Source organism: Leucopleurus acutus (assembly GCF_964270905.1).
Source record: "Leucopleurus acutus genome assembly, chromosome: 9".
In the NCBI taxonomy this organism is placed as follows: Eukaryota; Metazoa; Chordata; class Mammalia; order Artiodactyla; family Delphinidae; genus Leucopleurus; species Leucopleurus acutus.
The window spans coordinates 65,852,571-65,876,877 of NC_139144.1; the positions used below are offsets into that span (position 1 = coordinate 65,852,571).

Here is a 24,307-nt window from a genome sequence, read left to right on the forward strand (position 1 = left end):
TTCGCCTGTGAAGCCATCTGGTCCTGGGCTTTTCTTTGTTGGAAGATTTTTAATCACAGTTTCAATTTCAGTGCTTGTGATTGGTCTGTTCATATTTTCTATTTCTTCCTGATTCAGTCTTGGCAGGTTGTGCCTTTCTAAGAATTTGTCCATTTCTTCCAGATTGTCCATTTTATTGGCATAGAGTTGCTTGTAGTAATCTCTCATGATCTCTTTTATTTCTGCAGTGTCAGTTGTTACCTCTCCTTTTTCATTTCTAATTCTATTGATTTGGGTCTTCTCCCTTTTTTTCTTGATGAGTCTGGCTAGTGGTTTATCTATTTTGTTTATCTTCTCAAAGAACCAGCTTTTAGTTTTATTGATCTTTGCTATTGTTTCCTTCATTTCTTTTTCATTTATTTCTGATCTGATTTTTATGATTTCTTTCCTTCTGCTAGCTTTGGGGTTTTTTTGTTCTTCTTTCTCTAATTGCTTGAGGTGCAAGGTTAGGTTGTTTATTCGAGATGCTTCCTGCTTCTTAAGGTGGGCTTGTATTGCTATAAACTTCCCCCTTAGAACTGCTTTTGCTGCATCCCACAAGTTTTGGGTCGTTGTGTCTCCATTGTCATTTGTTTCTAGGTATTTTTTGATTTCCTCTTTGATTTCTTCAGTGATATCTTCATTATTAAGTAGTGTATTGTTTAGCCTCCATGTGTTTGTATTTTTTACAGATCTTTTCCTGTAATTGATATCTAGTCTCATGGCATTGTGGTCAGAAAAGATACTTGATACAATTTCAATTTTCTTAAATTTACCAAGGCTTGATTTGTGACCCAAGATATGATCTATCCTGGAGAATGTTCCATGAGCACTTGAGAAAAATGTGTATTCTGTTGTTTTTGGATGGAATGTCCTATAAATATCAATTAACTCCATCTCGTTTAATGTATCATTTAAAGCTTGTGTTTCCTTATTTATTTTCATTTTGGATGATCTGTCCATTGGTGAAAGTGGGGTGTTAAAGTCCCCTACTATGAATGTGTTACTGTCGATTTCCCCTTTTATGGTTGTCAGTATTTGCCTTATGTATTGAGGTGCACCTATGTTGGGTGCATAAATATTTACAATTGTTATATCTTCCTCTTGGATTGATCCCTTGATCATTATGTAGTGTCCTTCTTTGTCTCTTCTAATAGTCTTTGTTTTAAAGTCTATTTTGTCTGATATGAGAATTGCTACTCCAGCTTTCTTTTGGTTTCCACTTGCATGAAATACCTTTTTCCATCCCCTTACTTTCAGTCTGTATGTGTCTCTAGGTCTGAAGTGGGTCTCTTGTAGACAGCAAATATATGGGTCTTGTTTTTGTATCCATTCAGCCAATCTGTGTCTTTTGGTGGGAGCATTTAGTCCATTTACATTTAAAGTAATTATCGATATGTGTGTTCCTATTCCCATTTTCTTCATTGTTTTGGGTTTGTTATTGTAGGTCCTTTCCTTCTTTTGTGTTTCTTGCCTAGAGAAGTTCCTTTAGCAGTTGTTGTAGAGCTGGTTTGGTGGTGCTGAACTCTCTCAGCTTTTGCTTGTCTGTAAAGGTTTTAATTTCTCCATCAAATCTGAATGAGATCCTTGCTGGGTAGAGTAATCTTGGTTGCAGGTTTTTCTCCTTCAACACTTTCAATATGTCCTTCCACTCCCTTCTGGCTTGCAGAGTTTCTGCTGAAAGATCAGCTGTTAACCTTATGGGGATTCCCTTGTGTGTTATTTGTTGTTTTTCCCTAGCTGCTTTTAATATGTTTTCTTTGTATTTAATTTTTGACAGTTTGATTAATATGTGTCTTGGCGTATTTCTCCTTGGATTTATCCTGTATGGGACTCTCTGTGCTTCCTGGACTTGATTAACTATTTCCTTTCCCATATTAGGGAAGTTTTCAACTATAATCTCTTCAAATATTTTCTCAGTCCCTTTCTTTTTCTCTTCTTCTTCTGGAACCCCTATAATTCGAATGTTGGTGCGTTTAATGTTGTCCCAGAGGTCTCTGAGACTGTCCTCAGTTCTTTTCATTCTTTTTTCTTTATTCTGCTCTGCAGTAGTTATTTCCACTATTTTATCTTCCAGGTCACTTATCCGTTCTTCTGCCTCAGTTATTCTGCTATTGATCCCATCTAGAGTACTTTTAATTTCATTTATTGTGTTGTTCATCGTTGCTTGTTTCATCTTTAGTTCTTCTAGGTCCTTGTTAACTGATTCTTGCAATTTGTCCATTCTATTGTCCATTCTATCTCCAAGATTTTGGATCAACCTTACTATCATTATTCTGAATTCTTTTTCAGGTAGACTGCCTATTTCCTCTTCATTTGTTAGGTCTGGTGGGTTTTTATCTTGCTCCTTCATCTGCTGTGTGTTTTTCTGTCTTTTCATTTTGCTTATCTTACTGTGTTTGGGGTCTCCTTTTTTTTTTTTTTTGCAGGCTGAAGGTTCGTAGTTCCTGTTGTTTTTTGAGTCTGTCCCCAGTGGCTAAGGTTGGTTCAGTGGGTTGTGTAGGCTTCCTGGTGGAGGGTACTAGTGCCTGTGTTCTGGTGTATGAGGCTGGATCTTGTCTTTCTGGTGGACAGGTCCACGTCTGGTGGTGTGTTTTGGGGTGTCTGTAGACTTATTATGATTTTGGGCAGCCTCTCTGCTAATGGGTGGGGTTGTGTTCCTGTCTTGCTAGTTGTTTGGCATAGGATGTCCAGCACTGTAGCTTGCTGGTCGTTGAGTGAAGCTGGGTGCTGGCGTTGAGATGGAGATCTCTCGGAGATTTTTGCTGTTTGATATTATGTGCAGCTGGGAGGCCTCTTGTGGACCAGTGTCCTGAAGTTGGCTCTCCCACCTCAGAGGCACAGCACTGAGTCCTGGCTGCAGCACCAAGAGCCTTTCATCCACAGGGCTCCTTAATTTGGGATGATTCGTTGTCTATTCAGGTATTCCACAGATGCAGGGTATATCAAGTTGATTGTGGAGCTTTAATCCGCTGCTTCTGAGGCTGCTGGAAGAGATTTCCCTTTCTCTTCTTTGTTCTCACAGCTCCCAGGGGCTCAGCTTTGGATTTGGCCCCGCCTGTGCGTGTAGGTCGCCGGAGGGCGTCTGTTCTTTGCTCAGACAGGACGGGGTTAAAGGAGCCGCTGATTCGGAGGCTCTGGCTCACCCAGGCCGGGGGGTAGGGAGGGTCACAGAGTGCAGGGCGGGCCTGCAGCGGCAGAGGCCAGCGTGACGCTGCAGCCTGAGGCGCGCCGTGCGCTCTCCTGGGGGAGCCGTCCCCGGATCCCGGGACCCCGGCAGCGGCAGGCTGCACAGGCTCCCCGGAAGGGCGTGTGGCTAGTGACCTGCGCTCGCACACAGGCCTCCTGGCGGCGGCAGCAGCGGCCTTAGCGTCCCATGTCCGTCTCTGGGCTCCGCACTCTTAGCCGCGGCTCGCGCCCGTCTCCGGAGCTCTCCCAAGCAGCGTTCCCAATCCCCCCTCCTCGTGCACCAGGAAACAAAGAGGGACGTAAAAGTCTCTTGCCTCTTCGGCAGGTCCAGACCCCTCCCCAGACTCTCTCCCGGCCAGCCGCGGCGCACCAACGCCCTGCAGGCTGTGTTCACGCCGCCAACCTCAGTCCTCTCCCGGCGCTCCGACAAAAGCCGGAGCCTCAGCTCCCAGTCCCGCCCGCCCCGGCGGGCGAGCAGACAAGCCTCTCAGCTGGTGAGTGCCGGTCGGCCCGATCCTCTGCGCTGGAATCTCTCCGCTTTGCCCTCCGCACCCCTGTTGCTGTGCTCTCCTCCGCGGCTCCCAAGCTCCCCCACTCCGCCTCCCGAAGTCTCCGCCCGCGAAGGGGCTTCCTAGTGTGTGGACACTTTTCCTCCTTCACAGCTCTCTCCTGCTGGTGCAGGACCCGTCCCTATTCTTTTGTCTCTGTTTAGTTTTTTCTTTTGCCCTAACCAGGTACGTGGGGGGTTCCTTGCCTTTTGGGAGGTCTGAGGTCTTCTGCCAGCGTTCAGTAGGTGCTCCGTAGGAGTTGTTCCACGCGTAGATGTATTTCTGGTGTATCTGTGGAGAGGAAGGTGATCTCCGCGTCTTACTCTTCCGCCATCTTCCCGGAACTCCTGTCTTATTTTAGATGTTAAAGCTTCGGAGAAACTGTCCTATGATGAAACCCTTTAAAAAAAGCAATGATGAAGGGTAATAATCATGGCCAAGCATTGCTTTTTTAAAATGGGGCACATGTTGTGAATCCCTTTAGCAACAAGTTTATGTTAATGGTGTTTTATGGGTGACCGGTCATTTTCATTCCTTTATAACACCTTAATCAGAAAAGGATTATATGCAAAATTGGCACTTGTTGATTAATGAGTTTGAATGTGGAAGCTAGTGGATTAAAATTACATTCTAAACCTATGAAATAAATCTGTGGCTTCTCCAGTTCTTTCTGACATCTGCATGTGGCCCTTGGGGAAGACTTGGTGAAGAGAACATGCTGTTAATGGCCCTGGTGAATGAGTCAGACCAACCCTAGCTCCTCACAGGCTTGCCTTCATATGGGGGATGCTGTCTGAGGCTGGCGTTTTCAGTTCTGTGAACTTCCCGTCTGGCCAGAGGACGCCTGCCCCCTTGCTCCCCTGCCTGACATTCCTCAGGCTAAGCGGCCACTCTCTGCCGTCAGTACCAGCATGAATACAGCCCAGGAGCAGGGATGTTTCCATCACCTGATGCATCAGACAGCCCTTACCGTTATCAGTAGGCAGGACAGCAGGAACCAGCCCTAAAGTCTGCCATCCCAGGGGTCCCTTTGAAAGCCTCTGTGATTGCTGGTGGTCGGGGTCAATTGTACAGATGTCTTTAAAAGTGTCTCACTAGTGACCAGAAAGTTACTTTGTCAAGATGACAGATGGGCTGCGAGCCGTTCCTCTGCCCTGCCTATTCCCTGTGATGTCAGCTCCATTCACTTGTCAAGATCAGGTATTTTTGTAGCTCCCACCAGCGTGCAGGCTTTCATGGGCAACCCATGAAAAATTTTCTGTTCTCTTCTGTGCAAAATCTGCTCAGTGTCTTGCTGTTGACCCACAGGAATGAGGGGGCCTTTGAGGACCTGGTGAGTCCCACTCACTGTGGGTGGAAGGCGCAGGGAGGAGACACCTACTGGCGAGAGGGCGACAGCCCTCCAAGGCTGGTCTTAAGAAGAAGTGGTTTGTCACCACCAATCACCCTGGTAGGACACAAATGGGATGTAAGACATTCGGTTTCTGTGTTTTGGATGTGTTCGCTCTTCATTGCCAGAGAATCATCTGTGTGTACAATTAAAAGGGTCCGTTGAGTTCACAGCTTCTTTGGATAGCTGGGGAGCCCAGCTTGTTATATTGTGATGAGTCAGAAAAGGGACTGCCGAAATAACATCTCCAGGTAGCCTTCCTTAACCACCATATCACGACCTTTCCTATGGAAGTGACTCCAATGTTATTGTTATTTTTAACTCCTTAACCCTCATTCCTTGCTTCCTCTGATGCTCCTGCCAACCTGGCCAGCAGCCTCTGTGCTGTCCCGGAGACTGGGAAGCCTGGCTAATGCCCTCTGATGTCGATCCCGCTGGTGGTTGGGGTCAGACCCCCATCCTCTTCTTCCTAGTTCTAAAGAACGCACCAGAAAGGCATAAAAATATTCACAGATTTTCACCCCACCTCCCTTTTTTGTTTTCTTCTGGGGCAGAGGAAAAAGCTGATTCATTACTTGTCATGTGCTGAAGGGTGCCCGTAGTGTAAAATAATCAACGGTCTTGGGAGAGGTAGCTGGGCCACTTGCACACGAGGCTGTATTACTTTCCAGCCTGTGCTCCCCTTCACCCTGGGTTCATATCTTCTTCCCGTGCGGGAGTCTGTGGATGTTTTCTCTGCAGCCCTGACTCCATGCCCCATCCCAGCTGTGTGAGTCCCTTTTGATTGGGAGGAGAAAAGGGTAGACTCGGGAATGTGGATCACATGCAGGAAGGCTGCTGACATTCACTCCTCAGTTCACATACCTGGCTCCCGTCCCCTGGCAGAAGGGGACACAGTCCACCCTCTGATTTTCCAGCCTGCTTCTGGGAGCCTGAGTGATGTCACAGAGCTGCATCTGCGACAGGATCCCCTGCACTCAGTCACTGGCTGCTCTGTGTTCAATCCATTGCAGTTACATTAATGTAGTGTTGCCAGCAGATCCCTTGCTTATACGATGTACGGTGTAATAAAAACCAGGCAGTGCTACTTTCTTTGGGCTACTATTTTTATTTGGTGGTTATTTCTTTTGTGTTCTGCCTTCGCTAATGTTTTGGTTCTATTTCAAAATATGATTAAACAGAATGAGGAGCTGTTTGACACTCTGCCCTGTTTTAAATCAGAGCTGTACTTGAGTAGCCGGGACAGTCTAATGGCCTGTGTTCCTTTGTTCTGAGAGTTCCTTGAAAAGGCCAAAGAAAAAAAGCCAGACCTAAATCTTTAAATGGCTTAGGACCCCCAAACAATCCCTCCAACAAACTAAAGTCTGTTAAAAAATAATTGAAATGTTAGGTAAGTTAAATATAAAAAAGGGCCTCCTTATTAATCCCCCGTTGCTTCTGCTGGCACGTGTCATATTTTCAAGGTACAGTATCAAGAGAACACTGTCATTTAGTGACATATTAGGGCCATATATCATGAGAACATCGCCTTGGTAGAGGATACGGGTACTAAAAGACACGATTCTGGCCAGACAGAGCAACAGGGGGTCTTACTTCTTTTCTCCAACCCCTTGCACTCCCCCCCTGCCTTTTTCTTTAATCTCCCTCTGTGTTGCAGAGAAGTGAATTTCTTCATGGGATATGACTTGTTGCAAAATAATCGGGGGGCCCCAGTGGGCTTCATAAAGTCTTTTAAATGTCTGGGCTTCAAGGGCAGCTTTGTTCAGAGTTTGCACCATTAGCTGGGCCAGGGGAGGCCACGTTTGCCAGGGTCCAGGTCTCTGGGGTAAACGCTCGCCGAGCCTAGACTGGGGGAAGAAAGAATAACACTCCCAGATGGAGTGTGATGAATTGTGCGATGTTTTGCAAGATGCTTTCCCATAAAGACTCCAAAAGTGTGGCTGTGGGATGCTGCCAGCCTCCTGAGAGGGTACCCCTCGCCCCCGCCCGGGCTCAATTCAAGGAAGAAACCTGAGGGCTTGGAGGCTTTTGGTCCAGGCTCTGGTCTGTCTGGCAAATGACAGGGCACTCAGAGACTGAGACTTGTTTTGAGTTTTTAAGTCAGAGACATCATCTGTCTTTCCTCAAAGGCACTATTTTTACTCTTGTGTTCAAAATGAAATCACAAACTAAGGTTTATAATGGTCTGAAAATGGAGAGTGCTTAACAAAGGCAAACATTTAAATTTCTCGGCTGCAAGGAAGAGATGGCTCATCTTAGCCTCTAAACCAAGCAGTATGCCATAGTGATGAAATCACCGACTGTGATATCAGCGAGTCCTGGGTTTGAATCTCTGCCGTGGTGAAGCTGGGTAAGCCATTTAACCTCTCTGAGACTCAGTTCTACCCATAAAATAGGGGTAAATCAGTGCGTTCCTCAGGTTTGTTGTGAAGGTTAAAAAGGACATAATACGCAAAACGCGTTGAGCACAGTCTGGCAAATAATAGATTTTCCATAAATGTCAGGTGCTATTATTCTGAATCGATCAGCAACCTGCCTGGAAAACTATTATTGCCATTGTTTGGTTAGAGATGGATCAGCCCTGTGACTTTGGTTATTGCAGGGATTTGCAAAAGTGACGGCGACTGGGGAAGTGGTTCAGAAAGATCTGGAAATGTTACTTTACGTTAAAAGCAAGGGCCATCGACCAAAGATATTTTAAAATAAACAGAAACATAAGAGACTTCATTGCCGCAGACCTGTATTACAGGAAATGCTAAAGAAAGTTCTTTAAGCTGCAGGGAAATAATGAGAGGGAAGCTTGTATTCTACAGGAAGTAACGTAAAACATCAGAAATGGTAGATATCTGTATAAATAAAAAAGGCTATGTTTCCTCTCCATTTCATTAAAATACATGACTCTCTACAGCAAATAATAAAGTAAAAGCAAGGGCCATTGACACCTCCCGCCTCTACTGACCTCAGATGCCTCCCACCTCTTGTACTGACCTCACTCAGTTGGGGAAGAGAAGAGACCTCAGCTGGGAAATTTGGGTTATTTTCCCTATCAAACGCACTTTCTTCGCTTTAGAAATGGTTTTGTTAGTGTTTTTTCAACGTTCATTGAGCTGCGAGACATGGCCCAGAGCCTCGTATTTGTACACTAAGGCTTTGGAGTGTCCCAAACTGCCTTTCCCTTTTTTTTTTTTTTTTCCTCCAAGCTCTTTCCATGCAGGAGTTATGAAGAAGTCAATTGTACTATCAGTAACAAAGAAGAAGCAAGTCAAAGCTTAATTAAAATAATAAATCATCAATCACATTTACTACTGCCATTGGCAACCACTGAGCTATCTCAGTCTCTCCTCACCCCCTCCCAGCGACCCCCCCCACCATGATTATTTTCTAAGAGATTAAGAACAGATTTTGTCCAGAGGAGACCAGCTGGAGCACGTACAAACTTGTGTTGTCTCCTTTCTGAGGCTCATGCTCCCTTGCAAAGGATTTCCCCGAACCACATGTTCCAGAGAGGGAATCACTTTACTTTTTGGATTCTCAAAACCGGTGACATCAATGAAGCCTGCCCCCTCTGGATCTTTTCTTTCAGTTTTTGTCTACATCTCTGCATTCTAGAACTGTAACGTTTTGCAGTTAGAGCTGTTTATTGGAGTTTTGGCCCATCCCTCCTGTGGCATCTTTCACAGGTTACCTTCTAACAGGGCAGGGAACATGGCGGGAGACCTCACATGTCCGCCCCAGGTGGCCTGTCTTTCCAGAAAATTTCCAAACTCGCTCAACTACATACTAATCTAGTCCTGAACTCTCAACGGTCATGTAGGAGCTAACCTAATTTTAATATGATGCACCCATAAATTTTAATGCTGTGTTTTAGCAACTAACCTCCCTGGCTATCCTCTTAATCCAGGTCTGGGAACCAGGTTCTCTTCCCAAGTTCATTGCTAGCTAGCTCTGAGGGACCTGAGACACTTAACTTCATTGTGTGCCATTCCCCCGACTGCAAATCTTAGGAAACCTGTGAGGATTAATGAAATAATGTCTGCAGAGCTCTTTAGAAGAAAAGTGCTATGTAAACATGAAGTATTATTCTTCTGTTTATGAGACATTTTATAATATTGCCTAGGAGAAATTGTGACTGGTGTTCGAAAGTACCATGAAGTTCCTTTTTCGGCTCTTTTGGGCCTGGAATTGGGTTACAATGGAGTACTTCAAGGAAAAGTTGACCTCTTTGACTACATGTGTGGGGAGACTGGGAATTCCAAGGAGAATACATGCGCTGATGTTGGATCACCTTCCTCCTTGGGAAACTTGACGCAAAACATCTGTATTCCTAAAAACAAATTCCTCTGTGAGCAATTTTGAGACTCTCAAATAGTGAAACACTACCGTGTGGGCACTTCAAACAAATTCGGTAACAAAGAGAATTTGACTAAGGGTCTTAGTGTCCTATTTGCGCTCACTGACCACGATAGCTTTTGAGTCAAGGTGGAATTCTTTTCTGTAGTTCTCACTTGGTGTCAGAAGTTACACTGCAGTGTTTGTGTGATCTGCTAACGTCTGATGTCTTGTCCCCTCTAAGCACGTGTACATTTCTAGACCATAGACAGGAAGCTTGCTGCGTGGTTTCTTTCCTGTTCACACAGCACTGGGTGCAATGGCACATGGGCCAAGCCTTTGGTTCAGCTGCTTTAGAACTTCCACTCCTTTCCTTCTCCGAGTCACTGTGCTGGGCATCCATCCCCTGACAGTAGCTAATGACAGAGGGAATGCCTTATTCAGAATTACTATGGGTCCAGCCCCATGGATATTTGCATTTTGATAGGGGAATCCATCTATAGGGCCCCTCCCTAAAAAAGACTACAGTGAGGAAATGACACAGGGGTGTGTGCATATATGCAGCAAGGCAGGGTAGTCTGGAGGGTTTTTAATTTAGGAAAGAGTCACTTCTACCTCTTTATCCTCTCTAATGATATCACCTGGCCCATGTGCTTTATTGACATATTTTGTTGTTCATTTGGGGCAGAAAAAAATATTACAACTTCACGGCCTTCTTGATTTTCTGAAAAAGGATTTGGCACTTAGAATTTGCAAGTTCGCCAAATGACCGCTATTTGCCTCCAAGGCAGGCTTTGCTTTCATAAAAGCCAAGGATGGAAGGAAAATAACACCATCTTCTAGAGGAAGAGACTCATGTGGTCTGCCACCTTCCTAATATGGCTAATCACATGGAGGATCAGCAGGCAAGGCACCAGGTATTTTCATTTTCCTTATTTCGAGAGATTTGTGTTGCTGTTTCATAGTCTAGAAATACAGCATCTGCCAGCCGACGTTTCTCCCTGATCACTCTCATCATATCAGCTGCTGTGTTGTCCTCTCCAGATTTTTTATTTTATTATTATGCTTAAATATAAATGAAAGGTCAGGTAATACTTTCCATAGTCCATAATAGGATTGCGCCTGGAAGAATCTTAGAAAAAAAAAAATATCTTCAAGACACTGGCTTGAAATAAAACAAAAGCATCTCAAAAACATTTTTTTTTTTCTCGTTGAGAAAAGCAAACAGGAAAATCTCAGAATGGCGATTTGCTATCTTCTCTAACCAGCCGCCGCGCCCCCGCCCCCCCCCCCCCCCCCCCCCCCCCCCCCCGCGCTCCGCGCCGCCAAATCAGCGAGAGATCATTTCCCTCCATGCCAGACACTGAAAAATGCTCAGGAGGCACTGGCGGGTCTCTTGGCACATTTCCTAAGCCCAGGGGACTCTGTGCTGCCATCTAGTGGCAGATCTTAGATACAGCAAGCTGGCTGCTGGAATCCTGTTTGAACTTGGCTGCGCCGGAGCTGTGGTTTGGCTCCCGTCCCTATAGAGCTTTGTTGCCAGCTATGTAAGTTTTTTTCTTTATTACTCCCTATGCCCCTCTTTTCTTTTTGTTTGTTGGCACTTCATTTCTTATCCCCCCAGAGGCTGTGTTTTGAATTTTGATATATTTGGTCTTTCTGAAAGGAGGCAATAATGCAAACAGATGCCTTTCACAACAGGTAAATCACAGGCTGGCTGACCCTAGAAAGTGGTAAACATGGAGAGACAGAGACTGAGAATGAAAAATGTGATGGCGTTTATTACTCGTAGGCACTGGCTAGGTTGGTTTTTAAGAATGTTCTGACATTTTCCTCCAGAGCATTTTTACCACCGTTTCTGTGGCTTAGATTTGGGGAGACTCAAACTCAGGTTGGAATCTTGGGGAAAATTTGCTTGGGGACGTGAGTCTGGCTGTCAGAGGTGTGATAGGCATAGATACCTATCAATATACAAAATAGTGCATCTTTCCTTGTTACCAGAAAACAGCTGGTGTTTGTAGACCTTCCCATGGTTGGTGATGACACAGCTCTTTGGAGCTATTCAGCTCTTGTTAGAGAGCTCATTTCACATATGTGGAACCACCTGGAAGGTATTAATCTCTCCTGGGGCCTTAGGACTATGACATTCTTTAGTTCTTGTGTGTATCCTGCATGCTGGGAAGTAGCAAAGTGCAGCATTTAAGCACGTGCCTTTGGAGTCGGACCTCTATTTGTATTCCAGATCTTCCTCTTGTGTGACCTGGGCAAGTTTACTAATGTTGGTTCCTCATCTGTAAAATGGGGATGATGTGGAATTTTTTTGTGAAATAATGCATATACTATTCTTAGCACAGAGCCTGATACATAGAAAGTGTTCAGTAAGTGTGAGTCAGTGTCAGAAAACATTTTGTGAATGAAAACGTGAACCGAATGAGCCATGACCTTGAGTAAGAGCAGAGGACACTTGGTGCATGTGGGGATGAGGCGGCCAGTGGAGAGGGAGTCCTGAAGACACGGCTTTGCGTGTGCCCCTTCTCACCAGAGCTGCTGGCTTGAAGACCAGTGTTTTTGTCTCTTGACAAAATCAGGGAAAGCAAAGTGAGTGGTCTTAATTAACCTGTGCTTGAATTTACTCTGTAGCTGCTGGACTCAATTAAGAAGATGGAGGAATCAGCCTCTCACCAGCGATTCTCTGCAGTTTTTCTTTCTTTCTTTGAGAGCCTGGGATTCTGAGCTTGTGCTCTATATCCATGCAACCAGGCAGCTGGGAAATGATCAGGTCAGGCAGCTCTGTACCAGCGTGACCCTTGGTAGATATAAAAAAACTCCAAGTGTTGTCAGAAGGGGGAAAAAACCTCATTAAACCTACAGCTAAGGTTTAGGTTTATTTCTCTCTGTGCGAGTGTGTGTGTGAGTACACAAAAAATTCCAGAAGTGAATCTACAAATCATCTGGTTGAAATAAGTTTTCTGCTGAACTATAATTACGAGCTATTTATTATGGATCTTGGGATCTTGCTATGGATTTTGATTGGCTGCTAGGTTTCTAATTTTGCAAAGAATTCCTATATGTAAGAGACCGTGTGTCTTCCTATACATTAGACCCCAAATTTTGACTTTACACCCACTCTGACTACTGTTAGAGTTCTTACTTCCTTGTGTCTGAGGAGTCTTCCTTTCAGAGAGGAGATGCACTTGGGGGTTGGGGGGTGGCTTTTCCTTAAGGCTGCAGCCAGCTTTGCTGAATGCATAAAGCCGAGGTAACAGATGCTCTGAGGTAATGCCCTGGGTGGGGCAGCTGGTATCAAACTATGGCTTTGAGTAACTGCACTTTGCAAAGCTAAGTCACTGTTCATAATGCCAAGCAGCATAGACACCTGATCGTTGTTCTAGATTACTTTGGTGGTGGCAAAAGGGCACTATTAATTTTTAAGGATGTACCTCTTTAATTTGAATTGTGACCATAACTATGTATTATGTTTGTATTTAAGAAAAAAATATGAACATAACTCAAAGGGCCATGACTTACAGTGAGTCATGGTGCCACCATTATTATGAAGAAGAGAGGGTGAGGGAAGGAGAGTTGCAGGGCTCGGAGCCAGGATACCTGGGTTCAGGTTGCAGGCAGCCGTTCACTCTGGGACTGTGGACAGCTCCCGAGCCCACCTCAGCCCTGCTGGTACTAAGAACGCTCCCCGCGCAGTGGTGGTTCTCAGCCTGGGCTGCACACTGGAATTACCTGGGGAGCCTGGTCCTGAGATAAATCAGATCTGAGCTTCAGGGAATGGGAGACAGTGCCAGGCTTTGTTAAGAACTGCACACGGGTTCTGATTAGCAGGCAAGGGTGAGGATCACTGCTAGCCCTATGAGAACCTTTATCACATAACACACACCAAAAAGGGGGAAAGAAAAGGAGACTGGATTACTCAGGTCAACCACACCTTACAATCAGACACCAATAACCAATAAACGAAGAAACAGAAGGTCTGCACACCAGCCCTGCAGGAGTGGGTACAGTGCTGAGAACTGATGCTCGCTCTTTGAGTGGCCAGGCAGGTGTTGGGACGGCCCCATCAGTGTGTTTACCACATTGGCCTCGGTAATGATGGCCATTTTCTACGTGGGGGCATTTAAGCAGCACCGATCGGGGTGGGCTCATTATTCCCATGCTTCAGTGGCCTTGCAAAGCCATCAGCGCAGTGAGACAACAAGACTGTGTAGAAATAGAGCTGTTGGAAAGGTGAGGCTCACCTGTGCCCAGGCTCCATATACCTTACTCTGGGGGAGGAGTGATTGGTGAGTTGGAGGGAGTGGGGTTCTGGGACTCACGGAGGTTCTGCTCATTCAAAAAGGGAGGAGATGACAATTTGGACTCATTTTAGAATCATTTTAGCCCCTGGGAACATCTTGAGGGGCTCTGCAACTCCTAGGGAATTGGAGGGCAGCACAGAAGGTGACATGTTTTATCTGAGAACTGCTTTAGAGCTAGAATTTGGTGTATGGGCTCAGCTTGGACCCCAGGTGCCCAACACACACACACACACACACACACACACACACACTTAAACACTCTCACACCCCTCACCCCCTCACACCCCTCCTTGGTGCTGGAATAGAAGTGGGGAGATCTTCCTTATTCTTGACATTGAAGCATACTGGTTACACTTGTGAATCTTCCCAAGGTCATTGTCAGGGCTGAGTCAGGATTTCTCCTGCACATATTCCAGGAGGGTTCTGAATTCATCTCGAGGTCAGAGGGCTGGTCAGTTGCTCCTCTCTGATCTCTCCCTAAATCAGGCAATGAATGTGGCCATCCCAGCCTTAACTCAGGGTAGGGCGTGGGCATTGTACACATTTGTGAGCTCAATATCGAAATCCACCTCTGCCACTGCAAAGCTGTATGATCTTGAAAAAGTCATAGACCTTCTCTGAACAGCAGTTTTCTTGCTTATAAACAAGAGATAGTGATAATACTTATCTCACAGCATTTTAATAGGAATGGAAGCCACGGCACCTAGCATTTAGTAGAACCTTGTTACAGCTCCAATCTCGTTGAAGTGTTGTGACATAGTATTTTTGGTTCATGTGCATCCTGTTCTCCAAACAGGTATATGCATCATATTTGGATCTTCTTGAAGTCATTTTAATAGCTAACTTTTCAGGATAAAACCAAAGATGCAAATGCTCACCACACTGTCATTAGCATAAGTGCTAATATAATGCAGCTGTCCCACAGCTATAAAACACTGACTCCTGTGTCTCTGCTTGGCATAGGGAATATTATCTTTTCTCTTACTGAGCCGATTCAATACTCAACTTTGTCATTATTTGAGTTGGAACTTTAGATTGCTGCATTTTAATGCACTCTACTATTAAGGATTGTTGGACGGCCGTGTGCAAATATTTTTGTTCTCACGATGCAGTCCTGGCCCAGGTAGCCCAATGGGCAAAATATGATTTACACAAATATTATCATTTCTATAGTGTGTACTAAAAAGAAACCTTAGAGCAGGGCGGGAGAAAGCCTCTCTCTCTCTCTCTCGGAGTTCGGTTATCTAGGTTAAATTGGCTGGTAAAGAAGGGACTTTTCATCCCCTTTCATCTGCCCCTAATCTCAATCTATTCCTGGAAGGATATTTTTGTTCCAGAAAGAGCAAAATCTCATTTGCTATCACAGAGTTTTCTCACCAAGATGAAGGCAAGATAGGAAGAGGGAAGCTAGGAAAATCTCAGCCATGTGCTAGGATTCCGGGGATTCTGTTTTGAAGTTGATTTCAGATGTTTCTTGTCCTTTTTGCCTAGAACAAGGAAGTGACCTGTAAGAGAGAGAAGTGCCCAGTGCTGTCGAGAGACTGTGCCCTGGCCATCAAGCAGAGGGGAGCCTGTTGTGAGCGGTGCAAAGGTAATTTATGTTTTGGCTGCCTTTTCTGGCTGCTCCTGCAAGCATTTTACTTTCTCTTTCTCTCGCCTTTCTCTTCACTCAGCTCTTGGCTTGGGTGCAAGTGGGTGTTGGGAGGGAAGCTGCTGTGTGTGTGAGTGTTGGGGGTTTGGTAGTAAGGGGGGTCCTCCTAGTGGGGGATGAAAGTATGGCGAGCATCTATATCGTTGGTTTATTTTATGAGGCAAGTTGTTAAAATGCCACAGAAGAGATGTAAACACGATGCCTCTGCAGGTTGGTACACACGCACGCAAGCCTGTTCTGTCACGAAGTTTCAACACTCAGTTTTTCGAGGCTCTACGCTCGCCCTGCCCACCTCTGCCAGAGGAGTCTTTTAGACCAATTTTTATCATTTTGGTCCCTATTAAAGTTGTTTCTTTCCTTCCAAATTAAATCTAAGTCCTTCCCTTTGTCTTTGAAGCATCTCTAAAATGCCCTTACTCCACCCCCATCTTCTGTGGCCTTCTGGCACGCCTGTCTCTCTCAAACACACTGTTCTAGATTGCCTCTGCCTTAGTTCAGGTCTCTCCCCCAACCTGCCCAGATGCTGCCTGTGCTCAAGGTCCCCCAGCCCTCATCCCTCACTTTCCTGGTTAAGTTTCCATGGCATCCAGAAGTTCACACAGATACTTCAGTGATGTGCTTTTTCATTGTCTTGTTTGTGTTCAGTAGACCCTCAGCTCCTCAGGACAGGAGCCAGGTCACGCTCTGATGTCACCTAGTGTATGTCAGTGTATGCAGTGTGGTCCCCCAGAGGTCAAAATGATCACAGTGATTCAGGATGTGGGCTCCGGAGTCACACTGCCAAGTCCAAATCCAACAGTCCTGGGTTGCAAAGAGATTTCTCACCCTGAAGATGCATCCTGGGTCGCAGAGTGTTCCCCAAAAGTCCATGTCCATTAGGAACCTCAGAATGTGACCTTAATTGGAAATGGGATCTTTGGAGATGTAGTTAGTTAAGATAAGGTCATACCGGATTAAGGTGGCTGCAAATCCGATATGACTGGTGTCTTTATATGAAGAGCAGACAGAGACACACAGAGAAGGTGGCTGTATAACAAGAGGGGCAGGTATAGACGTCTGGGCTCTGTTGCTGAGATTCAGACTCACTTGCCCTGGGGTGGGGGGCTAAGGCATCTGTCTTTTGAAGAAGCTCCCAGGAGATTTAATGGGCAGCCTGGGTGGGAACCTCTGAAAGAGATCTTGACCAGGTGATTTCTACCCCCACAGAAGAATATCCTTTTTTGGAGCTGCAAAGGGGAGGCTCCCTTCTGTAGAGCTCTCAAAAGGAGCTCCATAGAGACCGAGTAAACTAAAGCGCCATTTCTAGTGATAACCCACAAGTCTCTACGCTCAAGGAGCACTTTGAACTTTTCAACGCACACTATTATATGAAATCCACACATCAAGGATTAATGCCAAGTTGTTTGTGAGTAACTATAGTTATTGTAGTTACTATTTATAGACTTAAACTATAATGTTGAAGTCTATAAATAAATAAGAGGCAGAGGTTGGAGTTGTGTTGCCTCAAGCCAAGGAATGCCTCGGGTTACCAGGAGCTGGGAGAAGGCCAGGAGGGTTCTTCCCTAGAAGCTTCAGATGAGCATGGCCCTGCCAACACGTTGATTTTGGACTTCTACTTTCCAGAACTGTGAGAGAATAATACATTTCTGTTATCTTAAGCCTCCAAGCTGGTGGTAATTTGTCACAGCAGCCTGAGAAACTAATACCCCAACGTTTTCACTTGAGCAGATAGAGACATGGAACCTCTTTCTACCCCAGTTCCCTCTCCTGTTAAATGAGGATAATAATTGTGTCGGAGGGAGCTAATGGCAAGACACAGTCAATGTGTTTAGCAAAGTGCCTGGCAGTTAATATAATATAGTAGGTGCTCTGTAAATACCTGATGGACTTGACTATAAAAATGCGTCTTCCAAAGCCTTTTGGAGCAGGAGAAATTAACCATTTACTTCTCACCTCACAACAATAAAACCTGCACGCCACAACTAGAAAGAAGCCCGCGCGCTGCAATGGAAGATCCCGCACGCCTCACCAAAGATCCCACGTGCCGCAACTCAGACCTGATGCAGCCAAAATAAATAAATTAATTAAATTAAATTAAAAAAAGAAAAGAATACATTACTGAGCCAATGTGTGTCTAAGTTACTGTTGATTCACCTTAAAGAACCTCTTCTATTTAATTCTTTATTTTTTTTACGGCTGATTTGCCATCTTCATCTTGCAAGGCTGCCTCGCCAGTGAGAGATGAGTTGGATGCTACAGGGCGGAAGCAGAATGTGTGAAGGAACCATGCCCGAGGCATTAGGTTCATTTCCAGTTAACCGTAGTACAGGAGGGCACTTTGGGTTGCTGTAGTGTGTAACCCACTTTCCTTCTTGTCCTGCTGTTTCCTTTATCATCATTCTTTCCTTTGATCATCCTAATCTTCCAAGGGAAAATGATACTTGTGACAAATACATTTCATGAGTATTCTTTTTGAGCTTAAGATGATAAAGTCTCTTCAAATTAAACTGGACCCGAGAATAGACCAGTGAATTCAGCGCCCTGAGTGCTCTTTCTGACAGTAAAGTCCAGGCCTGTTGGGGGAGATCAAAATCCCCAGTCTGCCCTGAGGTGGACCTTCCTGAGAGAGACTCCTGAAAAGTGCTGACTTGTCAGGCTGTAGAGGCGGCTCTTAAGATGCCCCCTTCATTTTCTCTATTTCTACTCCATAATACAGTTTTTGTCTCCTGTGTTTTAAGGGACACAGTTGTATTTGCACTGGTTTATTTATGTTTTTCTGATTAGAATAGTTACATATAATCATAGAAGAAGCTTTTAAAAATAGGCTAAGGGCTTCCCTGGTGGCTCAGTAGTTGAGAGTCTGCCTGCCGATGCAGGGGACATGGGTTCGTGCCCCGGTCCGGGAGGATCCTACATGCCGCGGAGCGGCTGGTCTCGTGAGCCATGGCCGCTGAGCCTGCGCGTCCGGAGCCTGTGCTCCGCAATGGGAGAGGTCACAACGGTGAGAGGCCCGCGTACCGCAAAAAAAAAAAAAAGGCTAAACTGTGGAAAAGCAGAAAATAAATTACTCATAATCCCACCACCCAGTTAACTATTTAATTAACTATTAAATAGTTAATATTCGATATATATTTTCTGCATTTTTTTCCCCATGTCGAAGTGTTTACCTAGTTGATATCTTACTATTGAACTGTGTTATTTGTTTTTTTTTTTTTTCTTTTTTTTTTCTTCTCCCACTTAACATCAGGACATAACATCTTCTCAACTTGTTTGGAAATACTGTCCTTAATGGGCACATAACAGTCTGCGTGGGAACGTACCAACATTCATTGGGTCATTTCTCCATTCCTGGGCATTTAGGTTATACCCTGGATTTTAGCATTGGGCAAGGGTAAGTACAAGAAGCTGAGACCAAAGAACATGTGCAGTAAAGGAATAACGACCAAAAAGGGAGGATTACCTCCCTTTTTGGGAGCATTACCTGGGTAGAGAGGAGATCTTGGTGTGAACCCAGAAACCACTCTGGATTTGGCCTCCCAAGGAATCTGGGTAAACCTCTCCTCCCCATCTCGTGTCCTCTGATCACACAGTGGAACAAGGACAGCAACAAATCCTCAGTGTGGTGCAGATACTCTGAGACAACCGCGGCAGCTGTGCTTCTCCTAAGTCCTCTTCCAACGGGTGTGCTCTGTGCTAACACTGGAGGTTTTAACTTTTACTTAGAATGATTCAGTGAGGAGTCATAGTAATGAGGAGTTTGTTGATAATACTTTATTTTAGAGCAGAATGATGTCCAGGCAAGATTATCTCAGGGTCAATTTTGTTTGTTTTTTTTGCGGTCGACGCATACATTTGACTGTGCTAAATCTGTAACGTGAAGCCCATTTTACAGATGAGGAACTGACTTAACGATTTGCACTAAGTCACAAAAAGTTTGCAATGGCTAGCCAGGACTCGCACCCTGTTCCTACAGACCTGGGGCCCTGTGCCTGGCAGGGGAAGGGCCTGGAACAGCCGCGGGCGCTCCCGATCCACAGCCACCGCTGCTCTTGCTCTCGGGGACCCTGTGCCGCGCTGGCAGCGACCAGCGCCAACCGGTAGGAGGAGGAGGGAGGCGGGACGCAGGACATCCACCGGGGCCACACCGACTTCCGCCCGCGACTCCGGTGCTCCTCCCACCAGGGCTTCCCGCCTCCGGAACCAAGCCCGCTTCTCTGCTTCCGGGGCGGGTCCGGGAAGTGGATTCAGGGCGTTGAAGGGACCTGAAAGCGCTTCCGGCCAGTTAACGCGGGGTGACAGGAGAGCTGATGGACTTAATTCTCCTGTATTTTGAAAGTCATTTGCGTTAAGAAGTACCCCCTTATGCTGTTTTAAAAGTTGATCACCAGACAGATCCGGCGTCTTGTAAAGGTGAGCACAGCACTACCTAACCTGACAGAATGGGTGAAGGGTGTGGGTCTAACAGGCTTCCCAGCAAAGACACGCCTTCTAGAAAACCTTTCTACCATCAGCAGGCTCGCGGGAAGGGGAAATCTAGTATTGCTAACCGGATGGAACAATAGTCCAAGCCAGTTGCTTTGAGTTTCCCTGGAGTATTGTTTGTGTTTGTTCTTCCTCTTACCTGAGGGAATTGTGAGTGTAAGCAGTGTTTCTCAAAATGCAGTGGACCAAAGACTTACCTATGATAATGCAGCTTCCTGGGCCTTGCCCAGTAACAGTAGTAACTGAGATACTGATCATCTTCATCAAAATTGCAGGGGCTCGAACATATATATAGGCCTTACGCAGGGCCAGGCACTGGATCCTCACAGCCTGCTGAGGGAGGTACTATCATAGCCCCGTTTTACACATGAAGTGGTGGCACTGAGAACCCCAAGGCGACAGAGCTAGTAAATGACAGCGATGGGGGACAGACTGGTCTCACCATTAGGCTTGCAGGCCTGCTGTATCACAAGCTCTGCCCCCGGTTCCCTGAGTCTACATTTTCAGGTCACCACCGGGACTCTCATGGGGGCTGAGGCTTGAGAACCACTGCTACCAGGTAAAGAAAGGAAAGGAAGAGAGAAGGTGGGCCTTTTTCATGAAGGAATGAGAAGCACATCTGTGAGAGGCTCTTGGTCGATATCTGCCCTGGTCAGTGCATCTTTGGGGTGAAATCTCTTTGCCCCTCGTAGATGTGAGGCTGTGATCCTTTGCTCTCCTGCTATTTTGAATTTTTTTTTAATCATTAGAATGATGGTATAAAAAAGAAAGAAAAGTAGATAATGACCAAGAAAATGTAACTCAAATGTTGAAGTGCTGGTGAATGGTTATCAAAACTCTTCCTAGTTATTCAGTTGTGTAAATAAATGGCGGGGAGGGTGGTGGGACTTGAGCCCCAAGAATTGGCAAAGGACTTCCCATCATTTGCTGAAACTTTTTTTTTCTTTTCCAACTTCTTTCTCTTCCTCAGCATAATTATTTTCAATTTTAACTTTATTTTTAATTTTAACTATTGATGTAGTAGCTATCTCACTACTACATCAATACATTACCATACTAAAAATTTAAACAAGGGAGTAAAGTCTTTTCTGAGTTACAAAACCCCACTCTTTTCAGAAATAACCACTGTTATCAATTTATTGTGTCTTTCCCAGACCTTTTCCAGTTTATTACGTATACACACATTTATATATATGTGTAATTTTGTATGTGTGGTTTTATTTTTACATAAATGAAATTAAATAGTAATTATTCTTTCACAGTTTGCTTTTTAAAAATATCTCTACAGTAATATGATTTCGGAATTTTCCCATGCCAGTTCATGCTTTTTAGTCGTGTGGATCCCATAGCACAGACGTACAATAATTTATTTAACGTCTCCCTGTTGATAGACATTTAGACTTTCAGTTTTATGCCAAGCTACAGGGAACCAACTTGCCATTCTTGCTGTGCCCCTGTGTGTCTGATGCTCAAAGACAAACCTGGAAATCAAAGTGCTGTGGGGAGAGGCGAGCACAAGTTAAATTGTAATTGCCTCCAAAAGAGGCAAGGCTAATCTCCTTTCCTATTCCTTTGAGAGTTTTCAAGCCTCTCTTCCTAAAAGATTATGATAGACTAGAGGAGAAGTTGGTATTACACTTAGCAACATTTAGGCAAATCAGCTGCTTTTGCCTTAAAAACTTGTGCACATAGCCACGTTGCCCATACACTGCCCATATAGCCAACTGTTTATTTGAGACTGCCACGTGCACACTCCTATCCCAGTTCTTTCCTGTTCTGGATTTCTCCCATGTTACAAGGGATATTTTCCTCCCCCTTTCTGTGGTTTTGTGAGAAATGGTATCAAGTTCCTTTTAAAGAACCTAACTGAGGGTCAGCAATTCTTCTCTGTTTTTCAGTGAAATATAGAAAGCACTGACAGTTGTCAACAAATTAAGACTTGAATGGTGGTATTTTTGCAAAATTTCACCCAATGAACTGAACTGCAGTAACAGAATCAACTAAGTTTAGAATATAGGCTAGATGAAGAAAGGGGGACTGTTTTACATGCCTCTTATTTCTAAGAATGATTTTTCAATGAGAAAATATCATCATCCTCATTTTTGTCATCTCAGTTATCAAGCATGCTTCACATTTGAGGCATTTGAAGACTCTCTGAAGTTATTACTTTTTGTTTTGTTACTTCCAATAGGGGGAAAGTACAGAGAGAAGAAGGCATCTCATCAGCTCATTCTTTCTTGGACAGTCTCTTAAGAAATTTGGGCCATTTAAAATTCCCATATTAATTTATGCTTATGTTTATATCTATATTCTATGTGTACTGATGTATATTTGGGAACACTTGTAATTGGTGTTCATAGTTTATTTGTAATTATGTGGAGTCTCGTTTCATTCCTTGAAATAATTACAGAAGTTTATATTACATCCATAAAGACTATGCTCATTCTCTATGGGTCTTTAAGGATCATTCCTATTGTTTGTTTTGAGGCCAGGCTCAGTGATGATATTGTTCCTACAGGAAAACAAGGTCTTCTCTATGTTGGTCGCCTTCTGGTGTGATGAAAAGTGGAACCTGCTTGTATTTACCAAGAGCTTTAACCCTTTGAGAAAGCCGTGGCATTTGCTTTTCCACTTAGTGCTGTTGAAGCCCTTTGGGTGGTGAGGTGTGAATTGTCTGGTTGATTTTAAAACCTTTATCCTCACCTGTTACCTGCATAGTAGTAGTCCCAAAGGGATGTGTTTCCCCACAGTGCTGGATACTGGGTTAGTTGGTTTATGCTCACCACTTAGTCCTCACAACAGCAGGGTCACTTCTGTCTTTCTCATTTTATATATGAGGAAACCGAAGGCTCAGAGAACTTAAATCACTCACTTGCCAAGGTGTTAGTGACGCAGAGATCAACCAGAGGGGATCCAAGCCCTCAAGGAGCTTACTCTACTGGAGGACAAAAAAATACCCTCCAACGGGGTAAGTTCTCCAGGGAAGGTGTGCCAGAGTGCAGAGGGCAAGGGGAGTGTGCTGGGGAAGGCTTTCCAGAAGAGGCAACTCATTTTTGTGATCAAGAAGGAGTTCATCACATCCAAAGAGAGCTGTTGGCGGGAAGCTCCTAGGTGAAGGTCGTGATCCACACAGAGGCATGGAGTAGTTCTTAGGCATTGCCCACCACCCATGATCACCTAGGGTGCTTGTTAAAATACCATTTCCTGGGCTTTTAAGTTTTTGTTTGTTGATTGTTTACGGGAGGGTGGGGGGGGGGGTCAGACAAAAACATGAAGAATCCTATCATGACTTCTGCTTATTTTCCTCTGAAGAAGATGTTGGTATTTAAAAGGAAGCAGTAGAGTAAATCTGCTGAGACAGAAATATGAAAACTCATTTCCAAAAGGATTTTTAGGAAGGTTGTGTGTGTGTGTGTGTGTGTGTGTGTGTGTGTGTGTGTGTGCGTGTGTATAGGCATTTGTGTTCTTGTTTGCTTCAATCAGATGGCTCATATGTTCCATTCATTCATTCATTCAACAAGTATTTACTGATCCCATGCCAGGTATTTATTGGATACCTGGCACTGCTTACCACATTGTTCTTACCTTTTATGAAGCCAGATTATTCTTTCAAACAAAAAAGTAAGTAAATTATAACTTATTCTTCTCAAGCAAGTGTTTCAGTGTACTTTTCAGATTATTTTATGCTAATAATTGTCATACATTTTAATCCAAATAGCCTAATAACTGGGCAAAAGATTAATCTAATTTGAAAAATCTCAATATTATTTGATGAAAACAAATGAGATCATTGAGAGGCAAACAGATGGTTTTGGCAGCTTTTCTGTATTTACTCGGACTGAGAATCACCCTTTAATTTGGGTGATTTAATTTAATCACCCTTTAATTTAATTTGATTTCATGAACAATAATATACTTTTTATCTGAATATATGTTTGTTATTAGTGGATAATAAACAAATAAGGTGTGTTTCAAACATTTATAGGTCAAATTCCATCCTCTTTCTTCATACAGAGCATAAAATATTAATTGTCCACAATACTTTGATGAAAGATATAAGAAAATAGTCTTTCATTTGTCAGGTGGGATCTATTTTCCACAGTCTTTTCTTGTCTTTGATTTCTCTGTGCCTTGTCTCATTTTTCTATGGGTTGTGATCCCATGGGTTGTTTTTTAATAGTTTAATTTTTATACTTGATTTAAAAAGTTCCTATGATGTCTCAGAAAATGAAAGGAAAGAGGCAAACTATAAATATTTGCACACTGATTTCCAAAACTGGACAACCATCCTAGGTTCTGGTAAATAATTAGGGAGCAAAACATGCATGGAGAATTTTAAGGGGATTGGGCTCATTTATAGAGACCAAGTGCTGACCAAAGTAAAACAGAG

At 44.3% G+C, this 24,307-nt stretch overlaps 1 protein-coding gene across 1 annotated transcript in view; it reads left to right on the top strand.

Moving 5' to 3' along the window:
* The window catches only part of BMPER (BMP binding endothelial regulator), a gene marked incomplete at its 3' end in the record, with an annotated part of 184,001 nt that overhangs the window by 22,923 nt on the left and 136,771 nt on the right, over window positions 1-24,307 (top strand). Inside the window, exon 3 of the mRNA XM_082846833.1 lies at window positions 15,276-15,375. Coding sequence (XP_082702959.1) covers window positions 15,276-15,375 — 100 coding nt within the window. The remainder of the gene's footprint in view (window positions 1-15,275; window positions 15,376-24,307) is intronic.